The following is a 25,139-nucleotide window of genomic DNA, read 5'->3' as shown; positions in this document are numbered from 1 at the left end:
GGCTAAGCTACACGAGCCGGGCCCTTCCCTTTAAAGCGTGGTTGGGCCTTTTGTTTCGGCAGAGGAGCTGTTTCTATCCAAAGCTCAACCCCGCCATTCGGCAAGGGTGGCTTGAGAAATTTTAAGACCTCGCTGAAAGTGTTGGGGTCTTTGGCAAGCTGATTTGGAGCGTTGATATCTGATTTTCTGTTGTGCTCTGAACCTTCGGCAGTGTTCAGACCTTGCTGAATAGTTTGTCGAGTGGAGCTAGGCCTTTGAAAGGTGATCTTGGGCCCTTAGTTAGTGTTTAGAGAAAGGAGAAGGCTGCAACAACATGGGATTTGGAGCTGGATTTGCCTTGGAGTCGGGCGAGCCGGACCTAAGGAGATTTTTCGTGAGCCTCCTTCGCCATGCACCATGCTTGCCGTTCGGCAAGTGGCCTAGGATTCGTTTTGATGATCTTTGTTTGTTGGTAGTCCTTCGGTGTGGGCTGTTTTGGAAGAGGCCTAGGCCACATCTCAAAGGGGAGCTGGGCCTTCGGTGCGATCAGTTGGGGAGCACTTTTGTGGGCCTGTGCAGCTGGTGCAAATACTTGATCACTTGAAATTGGAGCTGGGCCATTTGAAATTTGGTGAAAATTTTCCGGAGAAGGTGGGGCGTGGTTGCCATTCGGTGTCCTTGGGTGCCCTGAGAAATTTTCCAAGTGTCCTTGGGTGCGCCCTTGAATGTCGTTGAATTTGAAGCTGCTTCCCATTAGGTGTTTTGATAAGTTTAGTGGCTGGGTGCCGTATGGCTTGGCCATCTAAATTGCTCCAGACTTTCAGCTAATTGTCATGTGGGCTTCTCATTGGATTGAAATGGTGGTTGGCCTCCTTAGCCCTGCAAAGTGATGCTGTCGGTGACTTGGAATATTTGGCACTTGCCAAATTGGAGCATCTTCAAAGTGGCCCGGACAACCTTTACTGATATGCAATATTCATGAACCATATTGTTGAATAGGATTGTGCAATGAATTATTTAAATATCACATGCTCGTATGCGATATTTATATGTAAGAAGAGAAATCTTATCTGGAGTAATTTTTTCTTGGCCATGCGCAAGCCATGCATGGTGATATCCTTGATGCATTTGAGATATTTGGCCACCCATAAATTGAGACTTTTTCAACGTGACCGGAAGGTGGTTCCTTGGGTTGAAATGGTGGCTTGGCCATGCAAGCCATGCAAGGCGAGGTGTCGAAGGCATAAGAATTGCATGCTGCAAGGCGATGGGCCGAGGCACGAGGGTGCCGAAGGTGACACACGATGTGGCTAGGCACGGGGGCTCTGAAGGCAACACAAAACTTGCGTGTCACCGAGCGATGTAGCTAAACTTGTTGCGTCTACCCAAGTGCAAGTAGTCACACGTAGTAATAATCTTGGAAGTCCAAGTATCGTATCCTCAAGGAGCAGGTAGGCAAATATCTGCACACAAAGAAATAATTAAACGTACCACAATAAAAGTGACAAGCAAAATGGAAAAGTAATTTGATTTGATTGTTGTGGAAAATTGAGTTTAAAAATGTAATATCAATAATGGAAATGCTGAGGCATCAAGGTTCAATTCTTTAAACAAAATATGTTTCATGCTCTTTAATCCAAATTATAACTCGACTAAAATCATTATTGAGAACTTTAACCGGAAGATAAAGAAATTAAAACCAATTTAATTTTTCAATGTAATCTTTTATTAATGATTGTTCAGAAAATGGAGTTGCTTAGTATCTACTCTTTTAATTTAAAAGCATGCCAAGTCAGTTCTTAACAATGAGAAAAATATAATTGAACTCATGAAAAGATAATAGCACTTAACATCAATCAAAATAAAAGGATATGAAAATATTGAACAACAAAAATAAAAGAATTTAGCAATTCATACCATATATTGGATTAAAGAACAATTCACAAACTTACTCAAAGAACATTCACTTTAGCCTTAGCTAGAGTTCTAGCAACTCATTACAAAAGAAAACATAAACTAAATGGATAAAGAAATCTGTCGTAGGGGTGTCCTTGTCAAATAAGTTGATGGGTGATTTATAGTAGTCAATGAGGTGAGTGGGAAGTTAATACATTCATAGTAGGTGATGAAGGGTCTAATTGAGTGATTAATTGGATTAAACATGTGTTGCTGGTGAAGAGTTAGTTGAAAAGAAATAACGGTGAGGTAAGTGGGCGTTAAATGGCTGACATAAAATAGGTTCTTTAGCTTCAACGGTTTTGTCTTCTCTTCTCCCTCTTTACTTCTCTTTATAATCACAATAACCCCACAATCAATTCTTCAATTAAATCTGCCAGCAATTCTCTTCACACCTAGCTTGAACTTGGACAAATGTATGTCTTCATCTTTTGGCTTTCCAACTTCCTACGGAAGATAAATTCACCTAATAAGTTCACCAAATTAATATAGAAAATTCATAAATCCAGTTGGTGAGAATAAAATGTAACAACAAGTGAAATTATATTCATTAAGCCAAAATTATATCATAAAGTCTCCAAAATAATAGTAAAAAGATGTAATTTGAGACTCTCATCACAACCCCCAACCAGCTTATTGCTAGTCCCTAGCTATTCAAGTGACTAAAAGAAACTCAAATTTAAGTAAAAATGACAACAACAAAAAATAATAATAAAAAACAAAAAACAAAAAAACAAAAAAACAAATAAAACAGCTAAACCACTTTCGAGGGATACGATTGCATTTAGCGTATGCAACAAGCCTTTAGACCCTTAGGTTACCCCTAAAGGACGAGTTGTAGTCTCGTGAGGGTTTCCAGGGATGATACCCACAAACATCAAGTATGAGGCTAGCACAATTATTCAGAAACATGAAATAAAATAAAATTTGGAAAATAATTTCAACATCTGTCACCAACAAAAAGGACAAAGCACAAAGTCCAAATTTTCAATTCATGAACAACGTTAAAAGAGAGAACACTTATTTAACATTTCAAGTTAATCCCACCTCGAAGTCCCAAATCATTTATAATTAGCTAGCAAAATTTTCACATGTTTCCTTTGGTGTAAAGTGAACCAACACAATTGAGTGGCATTAGCTAAATTCCAATCACATCACCCTTTTGATCTCAAGAGTTGTTGAACTCCCTTGCGAGAAACAAACCAAGGTTTTTATTTTTATTTTTATTTATTTTTAATATACTATTTTTTCTTTATGTGGGCTGTGCAATGCTTAGCTCCATTAAGCTTTCTAATTAACCCATATAGCGAGTGTTAGGCTAGCGACTCTCAAACCAAAAAGGCTTTAAGGCACTAGGTGTAGAGACACCCCTAAGAGCTTACTAACTCGAGTTAAAAAGGCTACGAAACTAAACTAGCCACACAAAATTATTCACACCTAGAACTTCACCGTTTGACGCAAACACTCACTGCTGATTAGGCAAGAGGCCCGGTTACTAAGTAGAAGCTTGAGTAGAACACTATTATTTCATGAACCTTTTTTTTTTTATAAATAAAAACCAAGATGAGTCAAAAGCAAGGTCGTCCAAGTTTACCAAAGACAAAAGATTAAGCACAATTGGTTTTTAACTTTATACCCCACAAAAGGTGTTAGTGTGCTTGTGTAAATTGTCAAAGAATAACTCATGAATCATCCACTAACTAGAAATAAATGAAAAAGACACAGAAGTGGGATAATTATCATATAATTCATATGTTCTCAATTTTAAAATCATTCATGAATATCAAATAAATCTAAGTGCAATGTAATCTTGTCATAGACAAACTATGAAAAACAAACAACATAGTGCACTAACCTCATAAACATTTTTTTTTTCTTCACACTTTTCAGTTTTTTTAATATTTTCTTTTTTTACAATTTAAATAAATGACGAAAATAAACATAAACAAAATACAAAAATAAAACCAAACCAAAAAACAAAAACAAAAACAAAAATGAAAGGAAAACTAACATGTTGCAACAAGAAAATAATACAATAAACACATCTTCTCCACCCCCAACCAAAGATTGACATTGTCCTCAATGTTTAAACATATAAGCATAATAAAAAGAAGAGGGTAGCATTACCTGAGAATTGACATCCAAAGTGAAAGCCTGCAACGTGTTAGTGTAAAAACAAAACAAAAAAACAGAAATGTCGATATTTTTTTTTTATAGCAAGTGAACAAAAATTTCTAAACTAATTATATACAACAGATGGACTAAGGGAAGTCCAATCAATCCTGGTAAACAGGTTCGTTCAAAGAAACTGTCTCATCTTCTGGAACACATCTCCCCAAGTAAGGTTTAAGTCGTTGGCCATTAACCTTAAAAATATTTCCATTCTTGGGATCCTCAACTTCAACAGTCCCATATGGGAAAACTTTTTTAACAATGAAAGGCCCTGTCCATTTAGTTCTTAATTTTCCAGGAAACAAATGAAGTCTAGAATTATACAAAAGAACAAGTTGAGAAGGCTCAAAATTTTTCCTCAAAATATTTTTATCATGAAAAACTTTAGTACGTTCTTTGTAAATTCGTGAGTTCTCATATGCATCATTCCTGATTTCCTCAAGTTCATTCAATTGGAGTTTTCTCAAGGTACCTGCATCTCCAAGACTAAAGTTAAACAATTTGATAGCCCAATATGCTTTATGTTCTAATTCAACAGGTAAATGACAAGGTTTACCATAAACTAGCCTATATGGAGACATACCAAGAGGTGATTTGTATGCAGTACGGTATGCCCACAAGGCATCAGTTAGTCTCAATGACCAATCCTTCCGGGTTGGATTCACCGTCTTTTCCAAAATTTGCTTGATTTCCCTGTTTGCAAGTTCTGCTTGGCCATTTGTCTGTGGATGGTATGGAGTGGAAATCTTATGGGTTATCCCATATTTTTTCATCAAAGCTTCAAATGGTCGGTTGCAAAAATGTGATCCTCCATCACTGATGATCGCTCTAAGAATACCAAACCTGGACAATACATTTTCTTTCAAAAATTTCAAAACAGTTTTATGATCATTCTTCCGACATGGTATGGCCTCAATCCATTTTGAAACATAATCCACAGCAACAAGGATATATAAGTAACCAAAAGATGGAGGAAAAGGACCCATAAAATCAATGCCCCAACAGTCAAAAATTTCAATAATTAAAATTGGGTTAAGAGGCATCATATTACGTTGAGTAATTTTTCCCAACTTTTGACAACTTGGACAAGTTTTGCAAAATTCATACACATCTTTAAAAAGTCTAGGACCAATAAAAACCACATTGAAGAATTTTGGCCGAAGTCTTTTTGGAAGAAAAGTGACCTCCACAAGCCTCAGAATGACAAAAAGATATGACACTAAATATTTCATCATCAGGAACACATCTACGGATTACCTGGTCGGGACAATATTTGAAGAGATACGGGTCATCCCAAAAGAATTTTCTCACCTCAACCATAAATTTCTTTTTATCTTGTGAGGTCCAATGAGGTGGAATAAGACCTGTAGCAAGAAAATTCACAATGTTAGCAAACCATGGTAATGTAGAAACACTAAACAATTGTTCATCAGGAAATGAATCTTTTATAGGCAAATATTCATAAGGCTCCTCAAACGATATCCTAGAAAGATGGTCTGCAACAACATTCTCCACTCCTTTCTTGTCCTTGATTGTAAGATCAAATTCTTGGAGAAGCAAAATCCATCTAATCAATCGTGATTTGGCTTCCTTCTTTGTCAATAAATACTTCAAAGCCGAATGATCTGTAAAAACAACAATTTGTGAGCCCAAAATATATGACCTAAACTTTTCCAAGGCAAAAACTACAGCAAGCAATTCTTTTTCAGTTGTAGTATAGTGGTAAGTATTCCCGCCTGTCACACGCTGGTGACCCGGTTCGATCCCCGGCAACGGCGCCAAAAACTTGTTGCGTCTACCCAAGTGCAAGTAGTCACACGTAGTAATAATCTTGGAAGTCCAAGTATCGTATCCTCAAGGAGCAGGTAGGCAAATATCTGCACACAAAGAAATAATTAAACGTACCACAATAAAAGTGACAAGCAAAATGGAAAAGTAATTTGATTTGATTGTTGTGGAAAATTGAGTTTAAAAATGTAATATCAATAATGGAAATGCTGAGGCATCAAGGTTCAATTCTTTAAACAAAATATGTTTCATGCTCTTTAATCCAAATTATAACTCGACTAAAATCATCATTGAGAACTTTAACCGGAAGATAAAGAAATTAAAACCAATTTAATTTTTCAATGTAATCTTTTATTAATGATTGTTCAGAAAATGGAGTTGCTTAATATCTACTCTTTTAATTTAAAAGCATGCCAAGTCAGTTCTTAACAATGAGAAAAATATAATTGAACTCATGAAAAGATAATAGCACTTAACATCAATCAAAATAAAAGGATATGAAAATATTGAACAACAAAAATAAAAGAATTTAGCAATTCATACCGTATATTGGATTAAAGAACAATTCACAAACTTACTCAAAGAACATTCCCTTTAGCCTTAGCTAGAGTTCTAGCAACTCATTACAAAAGAAAACATAAACTAAATGGATAAAGAAATCTGTCGTAGGGGTGTCCTTGCCAAATAAGTTGATGGGTGATTTATAGTAGTCAATGAGGTGAGTGGGAAGTTAATACATTCATGGTAGGTGATGAAGGGTCTAATTGAGTGATTAATTGGATTAAACATGTGTTGATGGTGAAGAGTTAGTGGAAAAGAAATAACGGTGAGGTAAGTGGGCGTTAAATGGCTGACATAAAATAGGCTCTTTAGCTTCAACGGTTTTGTCTTCTCTTCTCCCTCTTTACTTCTCTTTATAATCACAATAATCCCACAATCAATTCTTCAATTAAATCTGCCAGCAATTCTCTTCACACCTAGCTTGAACTTGGACAAATGTATGTCTTCATCTTTTGGCTTTCTAACTTCCTACGGAAGATAAATTCACCTAATAAGTTCACCAAATTAATATAGAAAATTCATAAATCCAGTTGGTGAGAATAAAATGTAACAACAAGTGAAATTATATTCATTAAGCCAAAATTATATCATAAAGTCTCCAAAATAATAGTAAAAAGATGTAATTTGAGACTTTCATCACTAGGCACGATAGTGCCGAATGCTACACAAAGCTTGCGTGTCGCAGAGCGATGTGGCTAGGCATGAGGGTGCCGAAGGCAACACAAAGCTTGCGTGTTGCAAGGCAATGTGGCTAGGCACGGGGGCGCCGAAGGCAACACAAAGCTTGCGTGTCGCAGAGCGATGTGGCTAGGCATGAGGGTGCGGAGGTAACACAAAACTTGCGTGTCGCAAGGCAATGTGGCTAGGCACGGGGACGCCGAAGGCAACACAAAGCTTGCGTGTCGCAGAGCGATGTGGCTAGGCACGAGGGTGCCGAAGGCAACACAAAGCTTGCGTGTTGCAAGGCAATGTGGCTAGGCACTGGGGCGCCGAAGGCAACACAAAGTTTGCGTGTCGCAGAGCGATGTGGCTAGGCACGAGGGTGCCGAAGGTAACACAAAGCTTGCGTGTCGCAGAGCGATGTGGCTAGGCACGAGGGTGCCGAAGGCAACACAAAGCTTGCGTGTTGCAAGGCAATGTGGTTAGGCACGGGGGCGCCAAAGGTAACACAAAGTTTGCGTGTCGCAGAGCGATGTGGCTAGGCACGAGGGTGCCGAAGGTAACACAAAGCTTGCGTGTCGCAGAGCGATGTGGCTAGGCACGAGCAGCAGCACCGGTTGATAGCGGGTGCCTAAGGCATCGCTCGCGCCGGTTGATGAAGATTGTATGGGTGCCGAAGGGCACGAGGAAGGGGAGAACGACATAAGCCTTTTGTATCGATTCCTACAGACGGCGCCAAACTGTTGATGCTCAAAATGGTTAGGCCAAGATTGAGTCCAACTTAGTGATGAGGTGTGATGGATGATGAATGAAGGTGAGGACCTTAAGCATGTGTATAAAGACTTGGGCAAGCGATAAATGTAAAGAAGACAAGATATACGTGGTTCACCCTTAATGAATGGGCTACGTCCACGGAGAAGTATGTTCTCATTATAATAGTGTATGATTACATTTGTACATGAGGTTGGACCCGAATATAAAGATAACAAGTGAGATGCCCAGGTCAGGGATCTAGAAGAGAGTCCCCGGCCCTAGGGTCTAGCTCTAAGACCCGGATCCTCTTCTAAGTGGGGAGAGGAAGTCCCCTTTTCACATGATACTACTCCCTATTTACAGGGAGGTGAAAGTGGGAGGTTTGCATAGAATTTCGATGTGGGACTCTTGCAAGTCACCGCGGTGGTGACACGTGTCATGAGAATTAGGTTTAACAGTTTGTGAGCTTTGGCAATGAGAGTTTCGGCAGGTGCTTGGCACCTTGGAAGAGTGTCTTCCTTCGGCAGGAGAGAAGGCGTGTCTGCCTTGGTGCTAGTTGTTTTGAGACTGGATATGCTCGGTTGATTATGGTGTAAATAGTAGTCCCCCAAGTTCGCGGTCAAGAAGTGACTTCTGGGTTGGGAACTTGTAAGCTTTTACGTGATCATGACCGAGCATTCCAGGTTCAGTGAAAGTCTATACAATTATGGGTGTATTCAATTCATACTTTTTAAACTCTATTTAAACTTGGATGTATTCAATTACAACTTTAAATACTTCATAAAAATTTGAGTATATTAAAAAACTCATTAATTTGAAAGTAAATACAAAAAGTGGTGGATTTCGTTTGATTATAGACTAATTTTAGGCCATGAAAAATCTTTATTTCCTCCTAGAGATTTTGATAGATATATTATTTTTATTCTCAAGATATGATTTCACCACTTCTACTACCACCATCTTATCATGGCTATCGCCGCCCGTCATCGTCACCACCACCACAACTGACATCACGCCACCCCAAAGACTAACGCCACCTCCACCACCACCCCCATCGTCACCACCACCACTATCATCATCACTGCTGTGTGAGCAAATTTCCCCACGAGAATATTCGATTGGAAAGATTCCCTTTTCTTCTTCGCCGTCTCCTTCTCTCTACAACATAGAACCAATAAGAGGACCACACCCTAGGGGGTGTTGGCAAAAGGCCCTCTGATGCCTAAATTAGTTCAATTGAATCGTATAGAAAATAATAGCTAATAGGGTACGGAGATGTGTTTATGGTGTAAACCGGGCAGCCGGAGTCTTATGTAAAAGAGAGAGAGAAAGGAGGTGGCTAGGGTCTGAGATGAATTTTCTGCAAAGTTTCAGTAGGGATTTCAGACGTACCTCAACTCTTGTGTGTGGCTATCTTTTTATAGTGGTCTTAGAGGTTAGGGTTTCAGAGGAATAATTTTGTAGATGGAAGGGAATTATTCATCCCATATTTGGAATTGATTTGATTAATTAGAGATTTAATTTATTAGGGTAAATCAAATCCCTAATTGTGGTAGGTATCAAATCAAATCCTAATTTAATTAGGTAACTCCCCATTTAATTGGGAATTGTGGTATGAATCAAATCAATTCTCAACCCAATTAGGTAACATTCAATTTAATTGGGTAATCCCCAATTAAATTGAGTAACTCCCAATCAGGTTGATTAATTCCCAATTAAGTCAAATAATCCCCAAATGGAAGAAATTATTTGACCTAGGGTTTGATTTAATTTGGTTCCCACAAATGCCCCCCAGCTTCTGCATGGCGTGATGGTATGTAAGAGATGTGAATTATCTGTTGGGTTGTCCAAATTGAATCGGGCTTCCTTCTTGGACTTGGACTCCTTTTGTAGATTGGGTTCCGAATTGGAGTGAACTTTTGACTGTTTTTGGAGTTGGGTTCCCAGTAGGAATGGGCTTGCGATTCCTTCTTGACCTAAGATGACCCACCTATGTAAATGCAGGGCTTCTCTTCACTCTTCTTCACATCGCAAACTTAACTTCTCTACTTTCTAGCTTGAGAGAGATCTTGGAGAATTTGTATTGCTTGTCGAAGAGAGGAGTCGCTGTGCATCCCAAGGTAACTCGAGCATGTATATTTCTTTTTCTTCATCTTTTCTTCTTTTTTGCGGCAAAGGCCAGGGAAGTCCGCTAGTTATCGTCATGACATGCAGTTGGCGGTGAGAGGCACTGTGGTGGGGCGGTGCGCGTAGATAGACCAACCGCTGCCTATCATCGCAGGTCCGCCTGGAGCATGTTGGGCCTCGTGGCGTTGCGTGCCTCGCTCCTAAGCGGGTGTTCAGAGGAAGTTTGTGATCCGCCCCCGCTCGGGATGTTGAGAGATGGAAGCATATTGGTCGGACTTGGATGATTTGCTGGTGGGCAAGAGGAGTGTTCTGCTAGATTCCCCTTCAAAAAGGAAGGCTGATGTCAAGTCTTCAAGAAATGAAGCTGCGAAAGATGCGTCCCCATTGAGGAAGCAGCCAAAGATCCCTTCTGTTGAAAAGACTTAAGTGAGAGTTGAGCCTAATGTTGACAAGCTTGAAAACCATGATCCGCTTCCTGGAACAACTCGTGCCCTATCTCGTTCTGCCGAGTGTCAAAGAGATGCAAATATTCCTCTTCGAAGTTCGAGTTGTCTGCATCACCAAATGATGAAGATTGAAGCGGGAAATCTGCTCATGATCCAGCTGTTGAGTCACGAGCAATCAAGCGTGAAGGTGATTCAGCCTCATTGACTCCAATGGAGGTGAGGATAGCAGCAGTTAAGAGGACGAGAGAGTCATCTCCTCAGGCCAAGGGATCTTCTGCAATGTCAACTGTCGCTGATCCCAAGATGGACAAGTCTAGCCCGCAGAGGATGCAGGCATGTATGATTTGCTGAAGACAAACCTCCTATCAAGCTCGTCTGCTTGATTTAAGTGTGAACATGAAGAGGATGAAGTAGAGGAGGATGCAACACATGAGGTAGCGGCGGACGTCACAAATCAGGTAGGTGGAGTTGCTGAAAGAGCGGCTGATCATGAGGACATCGAAGAAGTCAGATTAGGGATCTCCTGCTGGCGTCTCGGAGTAAATGAAGACTCATTTATTTCTTTTCGACTTTTGTAGTTTGCTTTCTTGTTTAGAATAATTGGTCTCATTTGACCATCTTCTTTTTGTTGAACTTGGCCGGTTGGTCAGCTTGTTTAGGGAAATTTCAGTTATTTTTTCAACTTCAATTTGCCTATTGTCTTGCGAACTGCTTGAGTAACTAGCTGGTATCTTGACGGTGTGTCTCTCTTAGGAAATTTATAGATGCAGGGTCCCCATGAGGATTCAGGCGTATTCTGCATATCTCGTAGGATGTTTTCCCTTAGAAAGTTGGCGAGTGCCGAGACCCCTTGAGGGATTCCGAGCGTGTTCTCGCACATCCGGTAGGATGCCTTGGTCGTTGCCCCGCATCTCCCAAAAGACGCTGCTTATGGGCAATGCATGACTATCTTGCCTCCTTTGGGAAACAGATAGGAACCTGGATACCTCTCTCGAAAGCATGGAGACTTTCTTTTGAGAAATTCCTGGCACTCCTTGCGTCTCCTTAGAACATTTTTTAGTGGGTTGCGCCTCCCAGAAGGACGCTTCTAGTCTTCGCCTGCGTCTCCTTAGGATGCACCTTATAGGCAATCGTGATTATTCTGCTCCCTTAGGAAATAGATAGGAACTGGATACTTCCCGCATGAGGCATGAAGACCTCCTTTTAAGAAATTCCTAGCGCACCTGCATCTCCCTTAGGATGCTTTTTAAAGGGTGCGTCTCCCGAAGGACGTTCGTCGCCGCCTGTGTCTCCTTTAAGACGGTCCTTATGGGCAACTATATGGTTATCATGCCCCTCTTAGGGAACAGTTAGGAACCCTGATACCTCTCTTAAGAAATTTCGACGCACCATACGCCTCCCTTAAAACGCTTCTTTACGGGCTGCATCTCTCGAATGACGCTTTTGGTCGCTGCCTTGCGCCTCCGAAGCGACACCGCTTATGGACAACTATTTTTGGTGATCGCTTGCCAATAAACTGTGAGCCATTGTCATTAACCAACGATCGTGGGTAGTCAAACCAGCAGATGATGTTCTCTAGATGAATCGCTCCACGTCGGCTTCTTTAGTAGATGATAGAGCTTCAGCCTCGATCCATTTAGTAAAGTAGTCGGTAGAAACGATCATTATTTCTTTCTTGACGGGCGCCGATGACAAAGGACCCACTAAGTCGATAGTCCATTGCATGAATGACCATGGACTGTTTTGTGGATGGTAGACTTCAGCAAGCAGGTTAAGGATCCGCTTGTATCGTTGGCAGCGATCACATTTCTTGACATATTCGATGGAGTCATGTCGCATGGTAGGCCAGAAGTAGCCTATGTTTAAACCCTTCTGGGTAAGTGACCTGCTCCCAGAGTGGTTGCCACACTCGCCGTCGTGAATTTTGCAAAGAACCTTAAGTGTTTGAGGGTACTTTGTGCAAGTAAGATTAGGGTCGGAGTATGATCTGCCGATGAGCTTGTCGCCGTGCATGTGGTATCTCTCGGCCTTCCTGGACCTTCCTAGCTTCGGACTGGTCCGTTGGCAAATTTTCATTCACTAAGTAGTCGATGATGGGGTCTTACCAGTTGAGGTCCTCGTCAATTTGCATTGTGTCAATTGGCTCTATTTCTTTAATGTTTGGTCGGTTGAGGTGTTCGACCGGGATGGAGCGTCTGAACTAGGTATCCCACGACCCTACGGCTAGTGCGCCTGCATGTGCGTTCTCGCCAGGGGTACTTGTTGGATGGTGAAGGTAGGAAACGCCTTCAATAGCTCTTGGACTTTGTGAAGGTACAAGATCATCTTTGGGTGCTTCGCCATGTATTCACCGAGGCTTGATTCGTGATCAACTGGGGATCTAAGTAGATAGCTAGCTTCTTGATTGCGAGTTCCTTTGCTAGCGCAGCCGGCGAGCAACACTCGATTCGCCTCGTTGTTCTAGGCCGAAGCCAAGCGTGATAGCTTGCTTCAATAGGGTTCCATCTGGGGTGGTGATGACGGCACCCGCTCCAGCTCCCTTTTGGTTCGATGCTTCGCTCACCGTAATTGCCACATGTCATTGGGTTGGCCAAGTTCAACGGGATCCACCGCTTTTGAACTATCCTTCTTTTGTTGACTAACTTCTTCTTCGATCGATGGGGTGAATTTGCGACAAGTATTCTAAAATCTGGGTTTTTATTGCGCTTTTGGTGGTAGAGGAGGTCATATTAACTTAGCTCTATAGCCCACTTCATGAGTCGCTGAGAAGCGTCAGGGCTGTGGAGGATTGATCTCAAAGGAAAGTCGGTCATGATGATAACTCAATGAACTTGGTAGTAGGGTCGCAACTTTCTCGCGGAAACTACAAGGGCCAAAATGAGCTTCTCCAATTTCGGTAGCGAGTTTCTGCATCGAGAAGAGCTTTTGACATGTAGAATATCAATGTTGGGCCCTCACTTTCTCGGATGAGAGCCGAGTGAATGAGTTAGACACTGCCAGTACACGAACAAGTCTTCACAATGAACGGGCTTTGAGAGCAGGGAAGGTGAAGTGAGGTAAGTCTTCAGATTCTGGAAAGTTACTTCGCACTCTTCATCCCATTTGTCTCTTTGTCTTTTCTTCAAAGCTTTGAAGAATGGTATGCACTTGTCGGTAGATCTCGAGAGGAATTGGTTGAAGGTCGTTGCTATGCTCGTCAGACTTTGTATTTCCTTCACTGTGGAAGGCGACTTCATCTCGAGAATAGCTTTAATTTGACGTGGGTGTGCCTCAATACCTCGTTGCGTAACTAGGTATCCCAAGAATCGGCCAGAGGATACATCAAACGTGCATTTACTTGGATTCAACTTCATGCGATATTGGTGAAGCAGGCTGAATGCCTCGGCGAGGTTTTTGAGGTGATCTGCACGCTTTGAGGCTTTAACCAACATGTCGTCCATGTAGACTTCCATAGTTTTGCCAATTTGCTCCTTGAAGATTTTATTCACAAGCCTTTGATAGGTTGCTCCGACATTCTTTAGCCCAAAGGGCATGACCTTGTAGCAGTAAGTCCCTCTCTCGATGATGAAAGAAGTTTTCTCCTTGTCATCCTCGTGCATCAAGATTTGGTTATAGCCGGAGTATGCGTCCATGAAGCTGAGCAGCTGATTGCTAGAAGTGGAATCCACAAGTTGGTCGATCCTCGGCAATGGGAAGTTATCTTTTGGGCATGATTTGTTAAGGTCAATGTAATCAACATAGACTCTCCACTTGCCCTTATCTTGTTTTGCCACCAAAACAACGTTGGCAAGCCACTCTAAGTAGGAGACCTCTTCGATGAAGCCGGTAGCTAGGAGTTTGTCAATTTTGGCTTCGATGATAGCAACTCACTCGGGGGCAAAGTTGCGCTCTTCTGCGCCACCGCTTGCGTGCAAGGTTGACGTGGAGTCGGTGACATATGATTTTCGGGTCGATGCCAAGCATGTCTGACGGCGACCATGCGAACATATCTTTGTTGTTCTAGAGGAAGGTGGTAAGCTCCACATTCTCGTCTAGGCTTAGGCGTGAGTCGATCGCTTTTGTCGGTCAAGATCCAAGAGTATTAACTCGACGCCTTCCTCGGGTTTCCATCCTTCTTTAGGAAAACCTCATATAGATTTTCTCGGCTTGGTCCTCGACGCTTGATTGCTATAAAAGCAAGATTCGGTTGTTCAACCTCCTTCAGATCCGCTTGGCTTACAAGGAGGAATTGCGCTTGTTTGCTTTTCTTCACCCTTGGGAGGAGCATTTTCGCCATTTCTCGATCATCGCTGATTTGGCCGACATCGCCTCTGTGATTGGGTACCGAATTTTCTGATGTGTGGCGATGTGATGGCGCTGATATTGTCGATCCATGATCCGCCTGCACGTCTGTAGGTGAGACTTCATCAATGATCATGAATGTTTGCAAGCTAACTATATGCGGGGAGTAGACGCCGAGGTTCATCGTGCCCACGGTAACCGCTATTGCACCATTAATGCCACCAATCTTGCCGATTTGTTGATATTTATCTCCGCCCATCCGCCGGATGACCGCCTTGTAGGATATGGGCGCGCCCTCGCCTCGCATGGATTCGGCCGATCATGGCTCGAGCGATTTGAATGGTGACAAGGGTGTCATTATGTGGCATGTCGAGACCGATCGATCTTTCTTTCAAAGCCGATTACAGGATCGTCCTTCGGTGGAAGGTCAGTCGAGACTTGGGAGATCGTGGTGGCGTGTTTGATCTTCCTCTTCTTTTCCTTGTTGGTTAGCCCTAACTCCTCGGCTTCGCTTAGGATTGTGTTAATCCTTATGACCTTTGGGTGGCTCTTTGGCGTTGTCGCATCCTCTATCCGGATGGCTCGCCGCAACGAATTTTGTGCAGCTGACCTTCTCTCACGAGTTCTTCAAGGTGCGCTTTTCAAGCGAAGTAATTGTTCGAGTGTGCCCATGTGTCCCATGGAAGGCACAATATTTGCTAGTATCCTCTTGTCCGGGTCTCCTTCTAAGGGTTGCGGTCTTCTTACCCAAGGTTTGTCTTTACTTGGGCTAAGATTTGATGTATGGGATGGTGAACTTTGTGTAGTCCTCTCCTGCCTTAGCGTCTCCTTGTGGGTGTGACCTGTGCTTGTCCTTGTTCTTGTTGCTAAACTGTCGCTTCTTTGGCTTACCCGCTTAGTCGACCGATCTTCCTACTTTGTAAACTTTGCGGCGATTCGATCGCCATCCCGAGCGCAGAGCGCTCAGGGTCGCGTAGACTTCGCTAGAGTCCGGTTGGGAGTGATAGTTAATTCGGTACAAATCGTGTTCACTAGAAGACCTTTTGAAAGCACGACACAATTCGGTCGTCGATCCTACGATGTTGGCATTTTCGCTTTGAATATCTTGATGTAATCTCAAGGAATTCGCCGACTTCTTGCGAGGTTGTACAGGTGGTCGTGGTTCTTCTTGATTGTCCGCATAAGGTGTATTCTTTGGTGAAGATGTAAGCTAACTCCTTGAAGCTGATCGACCCGGATGATAGGGTGTGGAACCAGTCTTGGGCTGCTCCTCACAAGGTCATTATAAATACCTTGCACATCAGCCCGTTGTCGCTTTGTGGAGGCTCATGACACTTTTGAAGTATTTTAGGTGGCTCTCGGGATTGGAATCCTTTTTAAAGTGTGTAAACGAAAGCGCTGAGAATAGCCTTGGGTGAGCACCGCTCGATTTCGGTGAAAAGCGAGAGTTCACTTGGTCCATCTCCTTAAGTAATGCATCTTGAAGTTCCCGCGATCTTCGTGTCTCAAGTCGGCCGCTCACAAGCTTCTCAATGTCTTCGCACACATGGTCGATCACGCTGGCGACCTTCGCGGTTTGGGTGATGCCGATTGACCTCCTCGTTGATCCGCGATGGTCGACCTTCTCGCCACGCCTCGGAAGCGTGTTGGTGGATCGCGCTTGGGCGATTTTCAGAATTTGCCGGCGAGAATCAACTCTTCGAGAGTGATTAGCGGAGCGCCTTTCCTTATAGTCCTCATTGTGAAGGTTATCCATGACCACCCTAGGGCCTAGCCTTTCATGAATGCTCTTGTGAGTGGACAATTAAGCGCATTTCTTCACGATCTTCGCTGGGATGGTTGTCCGCTGACCTCCCGGGGCCTAGCCTTTGATATACATTTTCTTGCAGCCCAGCGGGTGCGGATGTCAAGTCGTGGCCTAGCCTTTCCGCACGCTGTTCCTTAAACTCAATCTGCTCGAGTGTGGCTTGCAGATGCTTGCGACATGTCGACAGGCCGATCACGTTGTTGTCCCTTGCCGTCGCTTCACCCCGCTCTACCGATTGGTACCCGCCGAGCCGCCGGCGGTCGTCTATCCTTCTCTCTTCGCCCGGTTGTCCAATGTCAAGGTTTTGAGCCAAGCTCAGTTGGTTGAGGAGTTGCTTCATCAGATTGCTTTGGTCGTCCATTCTCTGAGCTAGTCGGTCAACTCTCGGACTAAGGTCCGCTTGACTTCGTGGATCAAAAGGAGAGAAGTGCGTGGAGCCCAATTACACACAGGCTAGGGTTTCATTGGAGGTGTACGCGAGAGTGTGCGTCGAGCGTAGAGACAATGAAGGGAATGCTTGAAGTTGCTCCAATACCGAGCCTAAGTCGTTGGTGGTAACGACCCTACCTTGATGGAAGGTTCCACCATGTTCGGCGGCGGTGGCTAGTGCAGTGGTGAGAAGTGGTGGTGCCACCATGTTGATCGCGGAATCGTGGGTGTAGTGGCTTTGGGCTGTCGTGGATTTAGCCATCACGGCATATTTGCCTCTTGTTTTCTTGCTTCCAACCATGGTTGTTTTGAAGGCTTCGGTGGATTGGAAAATAGGAGGAACGGATTCCTTGAGCACGCGTTGAGTATAACTCGTGATCTCAATGAAAGCATCAATTTGTGTGAGCAAATTTCCCCACGAGAATATTCGATTTGAAAGATTCCCCTTTCTTCTTTGCCGCCTCCTTCTCCCTGCAATATAGAACCAAAAAGAGGACTACACCCGGAGTGTTGGCCAAAGGCTCTCCGATGCCTAAATTAGTTCAATTAAATCGTATAGAAAACAATAGCTAATAGGGTACGAAGATGTGTTTATGGTGTAAATTGGGCGGTCAGCCTTATATAAAGAGAGAGAGAAAGGAGGTGACTAGGGTTTGAGAAGAATTTTTGCAGTGTTTCAAGAGGATTTTGACGTACCTCAAGTGTGGCTATCTTTTTATAGTTTTCTTGGATGCTAGGGTTTCAGATGAATAATTCCGTAAATGGAAGAGAATTATTCATCCCATATTTGGAATTGATTTGATTAATTAGAGATTTAATTTATTAGGGTAAATCAAATCCCTAATTGTAATAAATTAAATCTCTAATTGTGGTAGGTATCAAATCAAATCCTAATTTAATTAGGTAACTCTCCATTTAATTGGAAATTGTGGTAGAAATCAAATCAATTCTCAACTTAATTAGGTAACGTTCAATTTAATTGGGTAATCCCAATTAAATTGAGTAACTCTTAATCAGGTTGATTAATTCCTAATTAGGTCAAATAATCCCCAAATAGAAGGAATTATTTGACCTAGGGTTTGATTTAATTCGGTTCCCACAACTGTCACCGCCACCACCTCCGCTACCATCACCCTTACCCCCACTTTCACCACCACTACCACCCCTTTTATCAGCCCCACCATCACCCCCCATCACCACCACCATAGCCACTGCCAGCATCATCACCATCATCGCCACTGTCGCCACCGCCATTCCCACTCCCACTGCCACCGCCACCGCCATCACCTCCACAACCACCTCATTCTCACTGCCACCACCACTACCACCCCCTACCTCCTCCACCACTATCTACCCCATCACCAGCCACAAACCGCTATCGCCAGCGCCCCTAAACATTTCTTTTAAAAAATAAAAATAAAAATAAAATAAAATAAAATAAAATTTATGCTATAAACTCCATTAAAGTCAATAATAAAATTCTAACAATCTCAATTAAATTCTATACACGATTTCAGTTAAAATCTATGTAGAGTTTGTGGAATTCAATCAAACTCAATTAAATTCAATTAAACTCCATCTGAATCTAAATTGAATTGAATTTAATAAATTTTTTAAGCGCAGCACTCCTAAACGCCACCTTAGGTTTTTCTTCCTCCTCCGATCCCATTTCCTCTCTGTTTCTCCTTCAGCCATCACGCCGCCAAACCTCTCTCTCAGCCGCCGCGCCGCTCTCAGTCGCCGCCGTCACGCAGGTCAGATTCTCTCTCTCTCTCTCTTCTGTTTTTCTTTTCCCCCTTCGATTCTCTGACCCGCTAACTCTCTCTGTCCTCCATCACTTGCAGCTTCCACTTTGTATCTCCTCTTCATCTCAGCTAGCTCTCTCTCTCTCTCTCAGCTCTTCTTTGATTCTCTGACCCGCTGGAAAGAATCTGGTTTGTTATTTTGTGGCCTCACGCAATGATTTAGGCAATTTGTGGCCTCACGCAATGATTTAGGCAATTTGTGGCTTCAGCCTTCACCCCAAAGATTTTATGATTTAGGCCAAATAGTAGCTATTATGGTTTGTAGTTTTTCAAACTGTGATTATAAATTTTCAATTTACAGAATTACAAAATATAAATTGTACTTTTGTTTGTACCTTAAAACCGGATGAGGCCACTGGCCATTTCCCTGAAGCTGTGCTGCTTAAAGAGGTTGCCTTTTCAATTTTGGCACAACTTCATGTTCTTACTCTTTTTTCCCCTTTTCCTTCTTTATTTTTGGTTCCTTTCCTCTGTGCGAAATTTGGTTTCTGAAAATGAAGACTTTTTTGTGCGACCCTTTCGTGAAAGAGATCTTCTTTTTCTTGAAAAACTAAATGAAGTTGGATAAGATAAGGTTTTGGGTTAAGTTTAGTTGCATATATTATTACAGTGACCACTCTAATTGTAATTGATTTTGAGATGAATTTTTGTTATGAATTGCAGAAGAAAGTTCAGGAAGATGGTAAACTTCTCAGAAGAATGTGAGTTATTCTGATTCGAACTTGTTATAGGTGATAGCTATCCTTTTAAAAGGACGCAATATAAATTTTCTTTGTTCTGAAGAATTTTTTTGCCCCTATGGGGTTTGCTGTTGTTGATTTTGTTTTCATTACTATGCAGAGAAGGTATATGAATATTTGAAGCTTCAGAACCAGGAACCACAAGAACCGAACCGGTACATGCAGGTCCGGGTTGGTTTGGTCTTGCCACCGAAATGGTCTTCATTTCCGGTTCAGGTTCCGGTTTCACGAGAAAACCGGTAGCGCTAGTTTAAGCTTTCATTTTCTTCGATTCTCTGGTTTTCTTCGCTGGCTACAAAAGCTATGCAAGCCCTTAAACGCATAGCGACAAAGACCGAGTTCCAGAGACTCTCATCCACAATCACCAAAACCCATTTCATATCCAGCACCAATTTCAGACCCTTCTCCTCCAACTCAAAGAAAGGCGACGACGACTGGAACGAAGCCTGGGAGACCGCGTGGCTCCCCCCCGACCTCTCGGGAAGTAGTAGCAGAGCTCCGTGGGAGACCGACGTCAATTTCTCGTCTTCAGAGTCGAGCGTAGTGCTTCCCTCGGACGCGGACCTAGAGACCAAGGCGTTCGTGGAGGACATGAATGAGAATTGGAATGAGAGAAGAAAACCCAAAGAGGAAAAGCAGCAGAGTGAGAATGGGTCGTCGCTTTATAGCTTGGATAGTATTAAGAAGGATTATAGGATCAAGAAACAAAGGATTCATGCTGGCCTTTGGATGAAGGAGATTGAGAAGCAAGAGGAGGCTAAGTTGGCCGACTTGAATTCTTTTGGTGGTGGGGATGATATCGAGCGATTGCTCGATAGCTGCTCCGAGTATGCTCTCCTTCTGTTTTCTTTTTTCTTTTTCTCATTGTTTTACTCTGTTTTGTATGCGTGTATGTATGCAGTTTGTGTATCCATTTTGAATGTGTTCAGTATGCGGATTGGGTTCTCGTTCTTGTATTTGATATGAATGCCCTGTTGTCCATTTGATGTGGGTTCTTTGTCAAATTGAGATATTTCACTTGCACACATACCCAATAGTTATTTCATTTGTTATGTTTTAATGCTCTGAGTCTGATTGATTATTTTCCAAGTCTTGAATTTTTTCTTGATGTTACTAGATTAAATATGCATGTGTTAATATTCATAGAAAAAAGTTTTGAAGGGTGCTTTTTAATTTACTTGTTGGGTGTACTATCGGGATACTTGCAGCATTTTTGATTCTGCCAACAATGATTTGGAAAACTCTAAAGTCCCAAGTGCTTCTGACTTCAAAAACAAACCGGATGGTTGGGAAACGACATCCAAGGCTAAGGATGGAAATGTATGGGAGATGACACAGAGAGAGGAAGATATTCTTCTCCAAGAGTTTGAGCGTCGAATTGCATACAATAAATTTCAGGTGTGTAAATACACTCAAACAGACTTGTATTTTCCTTGTTCCATTATACAGTTTGTTCCGAGTGTAAGCATAATATAAATGAAGAGCGCAACTCGTAAGATTAATCCCAAGTTTTAGATTGTCTGTATAAATCTTTATCAAATCTTAGACAAGGGTGTACAAGTGTTGCACATGGCTGTGGTGCATCAGACTTGGTAAAAGAGAACTTTTGAAATTTGACTCTTATGTATGGAATGATGCTACTGTGTCTCCTAGTATTTCTAGTTGACTGTATTTTCTGCATAATGGCACCACACCTCCTACAGTTTTTCTACCGAAAAAAGTTTGAATGTACTCTTTCATTACATTTATCTTAATCTTATTGTCAACGTCTTCCTCTTTTACCCCTGTCCTTTCTTACTGTTGGTTATCTGACATTGACGTGCAGATTGCTAGTTTTATCAAGACTCACATATTTAGCCGGAGGAGACCAATTGATGGGTGGAAATACATGATAGAGGAGCTAGGGCCAAATGCGAGGAAAGGGAAGGGTTCTGTTACAAGATTACCGAGTCTATCCGATGCATCAACCCAACCCTTTAAGGAGGAAAACAGTGCAATGAGCGGCAGCAGCATTATGCCCTTTAAGGAGAGGTAGTTTGCTATTGGATTATGTTCGTGTGTTCCTGTGTGCTCGGAGATTTCAGAGATTGGGCAGTAATGACCTTCCTTTCTTTAGAGATACCAGCGTCGAAAGTATACATAGCTACCATATAAATTCATTCTGGCAATTTTGATCTCTGGCTTTCTCAATGTATGATCGTACCATCCTGTAGGCAACTGAAAGTGCAATTAATGTAAGTGAAAGAATGTATGCATTTCCTTCAAACCTGCTGTGCCGACTTCTGAATGGCATATTAACTTATAAGCCTTCAATATGGTTTCAATGTAAAGAATACCCTTTTGCATTTTTACTGTATTTCTAGGAAAATAGAAGATGCACATAAGTTTGATGAGTTGATTTCATGGAATACTTTGACGGGTGGTTATCTTCATGTGTCTCAGCCTCAAGTGATTGTAGATTTGTTTAAGAAAATGTGTAGGAGCTGTTTTGAAGCTAGTGTTACCACCATTTTGAACCTTTTGTCTGCCATTGGTGATTTAGGAAGTTACCTTGGAGGAGTCTCTTCATTGGTACTGCATCAACATTGGCTTTTGTTTGGATTTACAAGTGCTTACTGCTTTGATTGATATGCATGCAAAGAATGGGCAAATTGATTTAGGACGTTGGATTTTCGATGGAGTTGCTGTGAAGGATGTTGTATTATGGAATTTTTTGGTAGATACGTATGCAAAATGTGGCCTGGTACAAGAAGCAGTAGCTTTGTTGCGGTTGATGAGACTTGAAAGAATGAAACCCAATTCATCTACATTGGCAGGACTGCTTTCGGCTTGTGCTGCTTCTGGGTCTTTAAGTGTAGAGAGTTGCATTAAGGATTATGTGGAAGAGGAGAACTTGGTTATGGATGCGGTTCTTGGTACAGCTCTGGTTGACATGTATGCTAAATGTGGGTTTTTGGAGAAGGCACTTGACATCTTTGAAAGCATGGAAAGTAAAGATGTGAAATCATGGACAGCCATGATTTCGGGTTACGGTGTTCACGGGCAGGCAGGCAATGCCATAAGGCTGTTCTATACAATGGAGGAGGGGGGTTGCCAACCTAATGAAGTCACTTTCTTGGCAGTGTTAAGTGCTTGCAGCCACGGAGGGCTGGTGACAGAGGGAGTTAGATGTTTTGAGATAATGGTTTGCAAGTACGGCTTTGTGCCAAAAGTTGAACGCTACGGTTGTATGGTAGATCTTTGGGGTCGTGCAGGGTTGCTGGAGGAAGCACATACACTAATCGATTGAAAGCTTGCCCATCAAGAGTGACGTTATGGCATGGCGTGCATTGCTTTCAGCTTGCAGGGTTTATGGGTACGTTGCTCTTGGGGAAACTGTAAAGAGTGTTAATAAATCTTAATGATGATCATCCCACCAATTCAATGCTACTATCAAGTGCTTATGCGATTGCTGGAAGGTTGCCAGATCATACGAGAAGAACACAGGAAAGGGAGGATGAAAAGATAGTGAGAGGAGAGAAATTCAGGCCAGTTGGAAAAGAAGAAAACCTGATAAAGGAAGCTGGACGTAGCACAATTGAGATGGATAGTCAAGGTTGAAAAAATTAAAGTCATCAAATGACCTGGAATATATTTTTGTATTGTTTTTCGTTTGTTCGAGACCTGTGTTAATGACCTGTGTTTTTCGTTTCGCATTTGATTTTAGCCCAATTTTATAAACTCAAAAATAGATTTTAAGTCCAAAGGCCAAGAAACTCGTTTAGTAGGCCCATTTTAAATATCCAAACCCAAAACAAACTCAAACCCCTATTATTGAAAAAGTAAATTTAGGCTTTAGCAAAAAAAAATTTCACTTTTGGAAAAAGCCAAAGCTTTTGAAAAAGACAAAACCTCTCAACTTTCAAATCAAAGACATAAATGTAAATGATTCCTTAGAAAATCCAAAAATAAATAAGGGCAATTTTGTCCATTTTGGCTTCTTTTACAAAATTTCTTTCTCCTTTGTGTTTTTCCAAAGTCTCCTATTGAAAACAAACTCAAACCCCTATTACTGAAAACAAAACAAATGCGCTTTTCTTGAAACTTTTTCTCGCGCTGCTCACTCACTGGTTCGCCGAGCTCACTTTGGTTCTTGCTCAAGCTTCAAGCTTCAAGCTTCCATCGGAGAAGCTCGAAGCTCTCTTGCTCCCTCTCTCTTCGTCCCTCTCTTTGTCTACCTCTCTCCTCCTCTCTTTCATTAGTTCAAACCCTAGAAATTGGGGATTTTTGTTTGTACCATACTTGACCCGCTACTCAAGTCACAACTCGTGGAAAGAGTACAACACTAAGGAAGACCCTATCACCCACACTGGCAAACCAAGTGGTATGAATGGGTAGGTACCTTTAGTACCCACGACCAATTCAAAGCCCAACATAGCCCAGCAACAGGCTAGAGAGGTCAGTCATGCAAACAGCTGGCGCTCCCGATTGTTCGTCGAACATGCGTCCGTCACACCTTGCTGATTCAACGCCTTGAAGGGCATCTTGCGGGTCAACCTCAAACTTCCCGCTAGGATATTTGCTGAAACCCATGTCGACCTCAGAAGGCACTCCCATGAGTCCCACATAGAAAGTAAGTACCAAGAGAATACCCAACGCTCTCTATAAATAGGGCCCTTTGTCAACAGATTGCTCTCCTCTCAAAACTAACTTTAGCATCGTAGGGTCTTCGGCCGGTACCACACCGGTGCCTTAGGCCTCATTCGCTGTTCTCTCTCCTTGGTAATGTGAGTTCCTGTTTAAATTTGATAATGGGTTTCTTTTGTCTGGTAGGTTGAGAGGTACAAAGACAAAAAAATCTATGTAGTTGAAGCTGAAAGGAGAGATTCTAGTGGATCCAAAGATCTCGGCTGTGGAGATATTATTTTGTGTTAACTATAGATAAATAATTATTTTGTGTTTGTGGTGGAGATATTATTGGGTTAACTACAGTTCCTTTTTAATCGGATTTTGAAATTTTTGTTGCTATGTGTCTGAATTTGGAAATTAGGGATTTGTGTGTGTGAATTTGTGGAAATTTGCCCTATAATGATGTGTTATCGATCTTTGAGTTTTAGGGTATGTGCTGCTTATATATCCAACTAGTTATCCTGTACATTGGTTCGGATTAATATGCATCTGGGCTTGTGAGATTTAATTTGGGATTATGCTTGATACATACGCTATTTAGGCATTGATAGTAAACAACAAGAAGTCTGGGACTAATCCCTGTTCTGTTATAAATGTTGGTGTAGATGATTAGAAGTTAAGGTGCCATAGATTAAGGGTAAGCAAGCTCAATCAATTTGAGACTGCTACAAGTTACAACTTATCAGCAGGCTTTTCTTTATTATATCTGCATAATAACATTCTATGTCTGGGTCTTGGCTGTGTTAACTCACTCTCTGGGTCTTTGCTTACATCTTAGCCTCTCAAGTTGAGAATTATGTTGGTTTTATTTCAATCTTTAACCTGTACGTACTGATGGGGAGGATACTTCAGTACATGACTCAACCACATAAGAGTTGCAATTGTAGAGCAAAAAGAAGTCAGTTTGGTTTGAAGCCAACTCGAACTTATCATAGGGAAGGGTTAAGTTATGGAGTGACGAAATATC

The 25,139-nt window shown here is 42.0% G+C and overlaps 1 protein-coding gene and 1 pseudogene across 2 annotated transcripts; both read left to right on the top strand.

The window, feature by feature from the left end:
- The first annotated feature begins 18,477 nt into the window (after positions 1-18,477).
- On the top strand, positions 18,478-21,849 carry LOC103328250 (protein GAMETE CELL DEFECTIVE 1, mitochondrial-like). 2 transcript variants are annotated; one of them, XM_089050988.1, is made up of 6 exons: positions 18,478-18,713; positions 18,804-18,893; positions 19,428-19,465; positions 19,605-20,331; positions 20,713-20,902; positions 21,330-21,849. In XM_089050988.1, the coding sequence occupies exons 4-6, from the start codon at positions 19,808-19,810 to the stop codon at positions 21,537-21,539; spliced, it is 924 nt and encodes a 307-aa protein (XP_088907114.1). In that variant the 5' UTR covers positions 18,478-18,713; positions 18,804-18,893; positions 19,428-19,465; positions 19,605-19,807; the 3' UTR covers positions 21,540-21,849. The 2 variants fall into 2 exon arrangements, with proteins under 2 accessions (XP_088907114.1, XP_088907115.1); XM_089050989.1 differs by lacking the exon at positions 18,804-18,893.
- Positions 21,803-23,197, top strand: LOC103328283 (pentatricopeptide repeat-containing protein At1g26900, mitochondrial pseudogene; annotated as a pseudogene).
- Positions 23,198-25,139: the final 1,942 nt, after the last annotated feature.

Source organism: Prunus mume, linkage group LG4, assembly GCF_029339155.1.
Source record: "Prunus mume cultivar Tortuosa linkage group LG4, ASM2933915v1, whole genome shotgun sequence".
In the NCBI taxonomy this organism is placed as follows: Eukaryota; Viridiplantae; Streptophyta; class Magnoliopsida; order Rosales; family Rosaceae; genus Prunus; species Prunus mume.
Note: the sequence above shows the minus strand (reverse complement) of the source record. Positions and strands in the feature narration are given on the sequence as shown.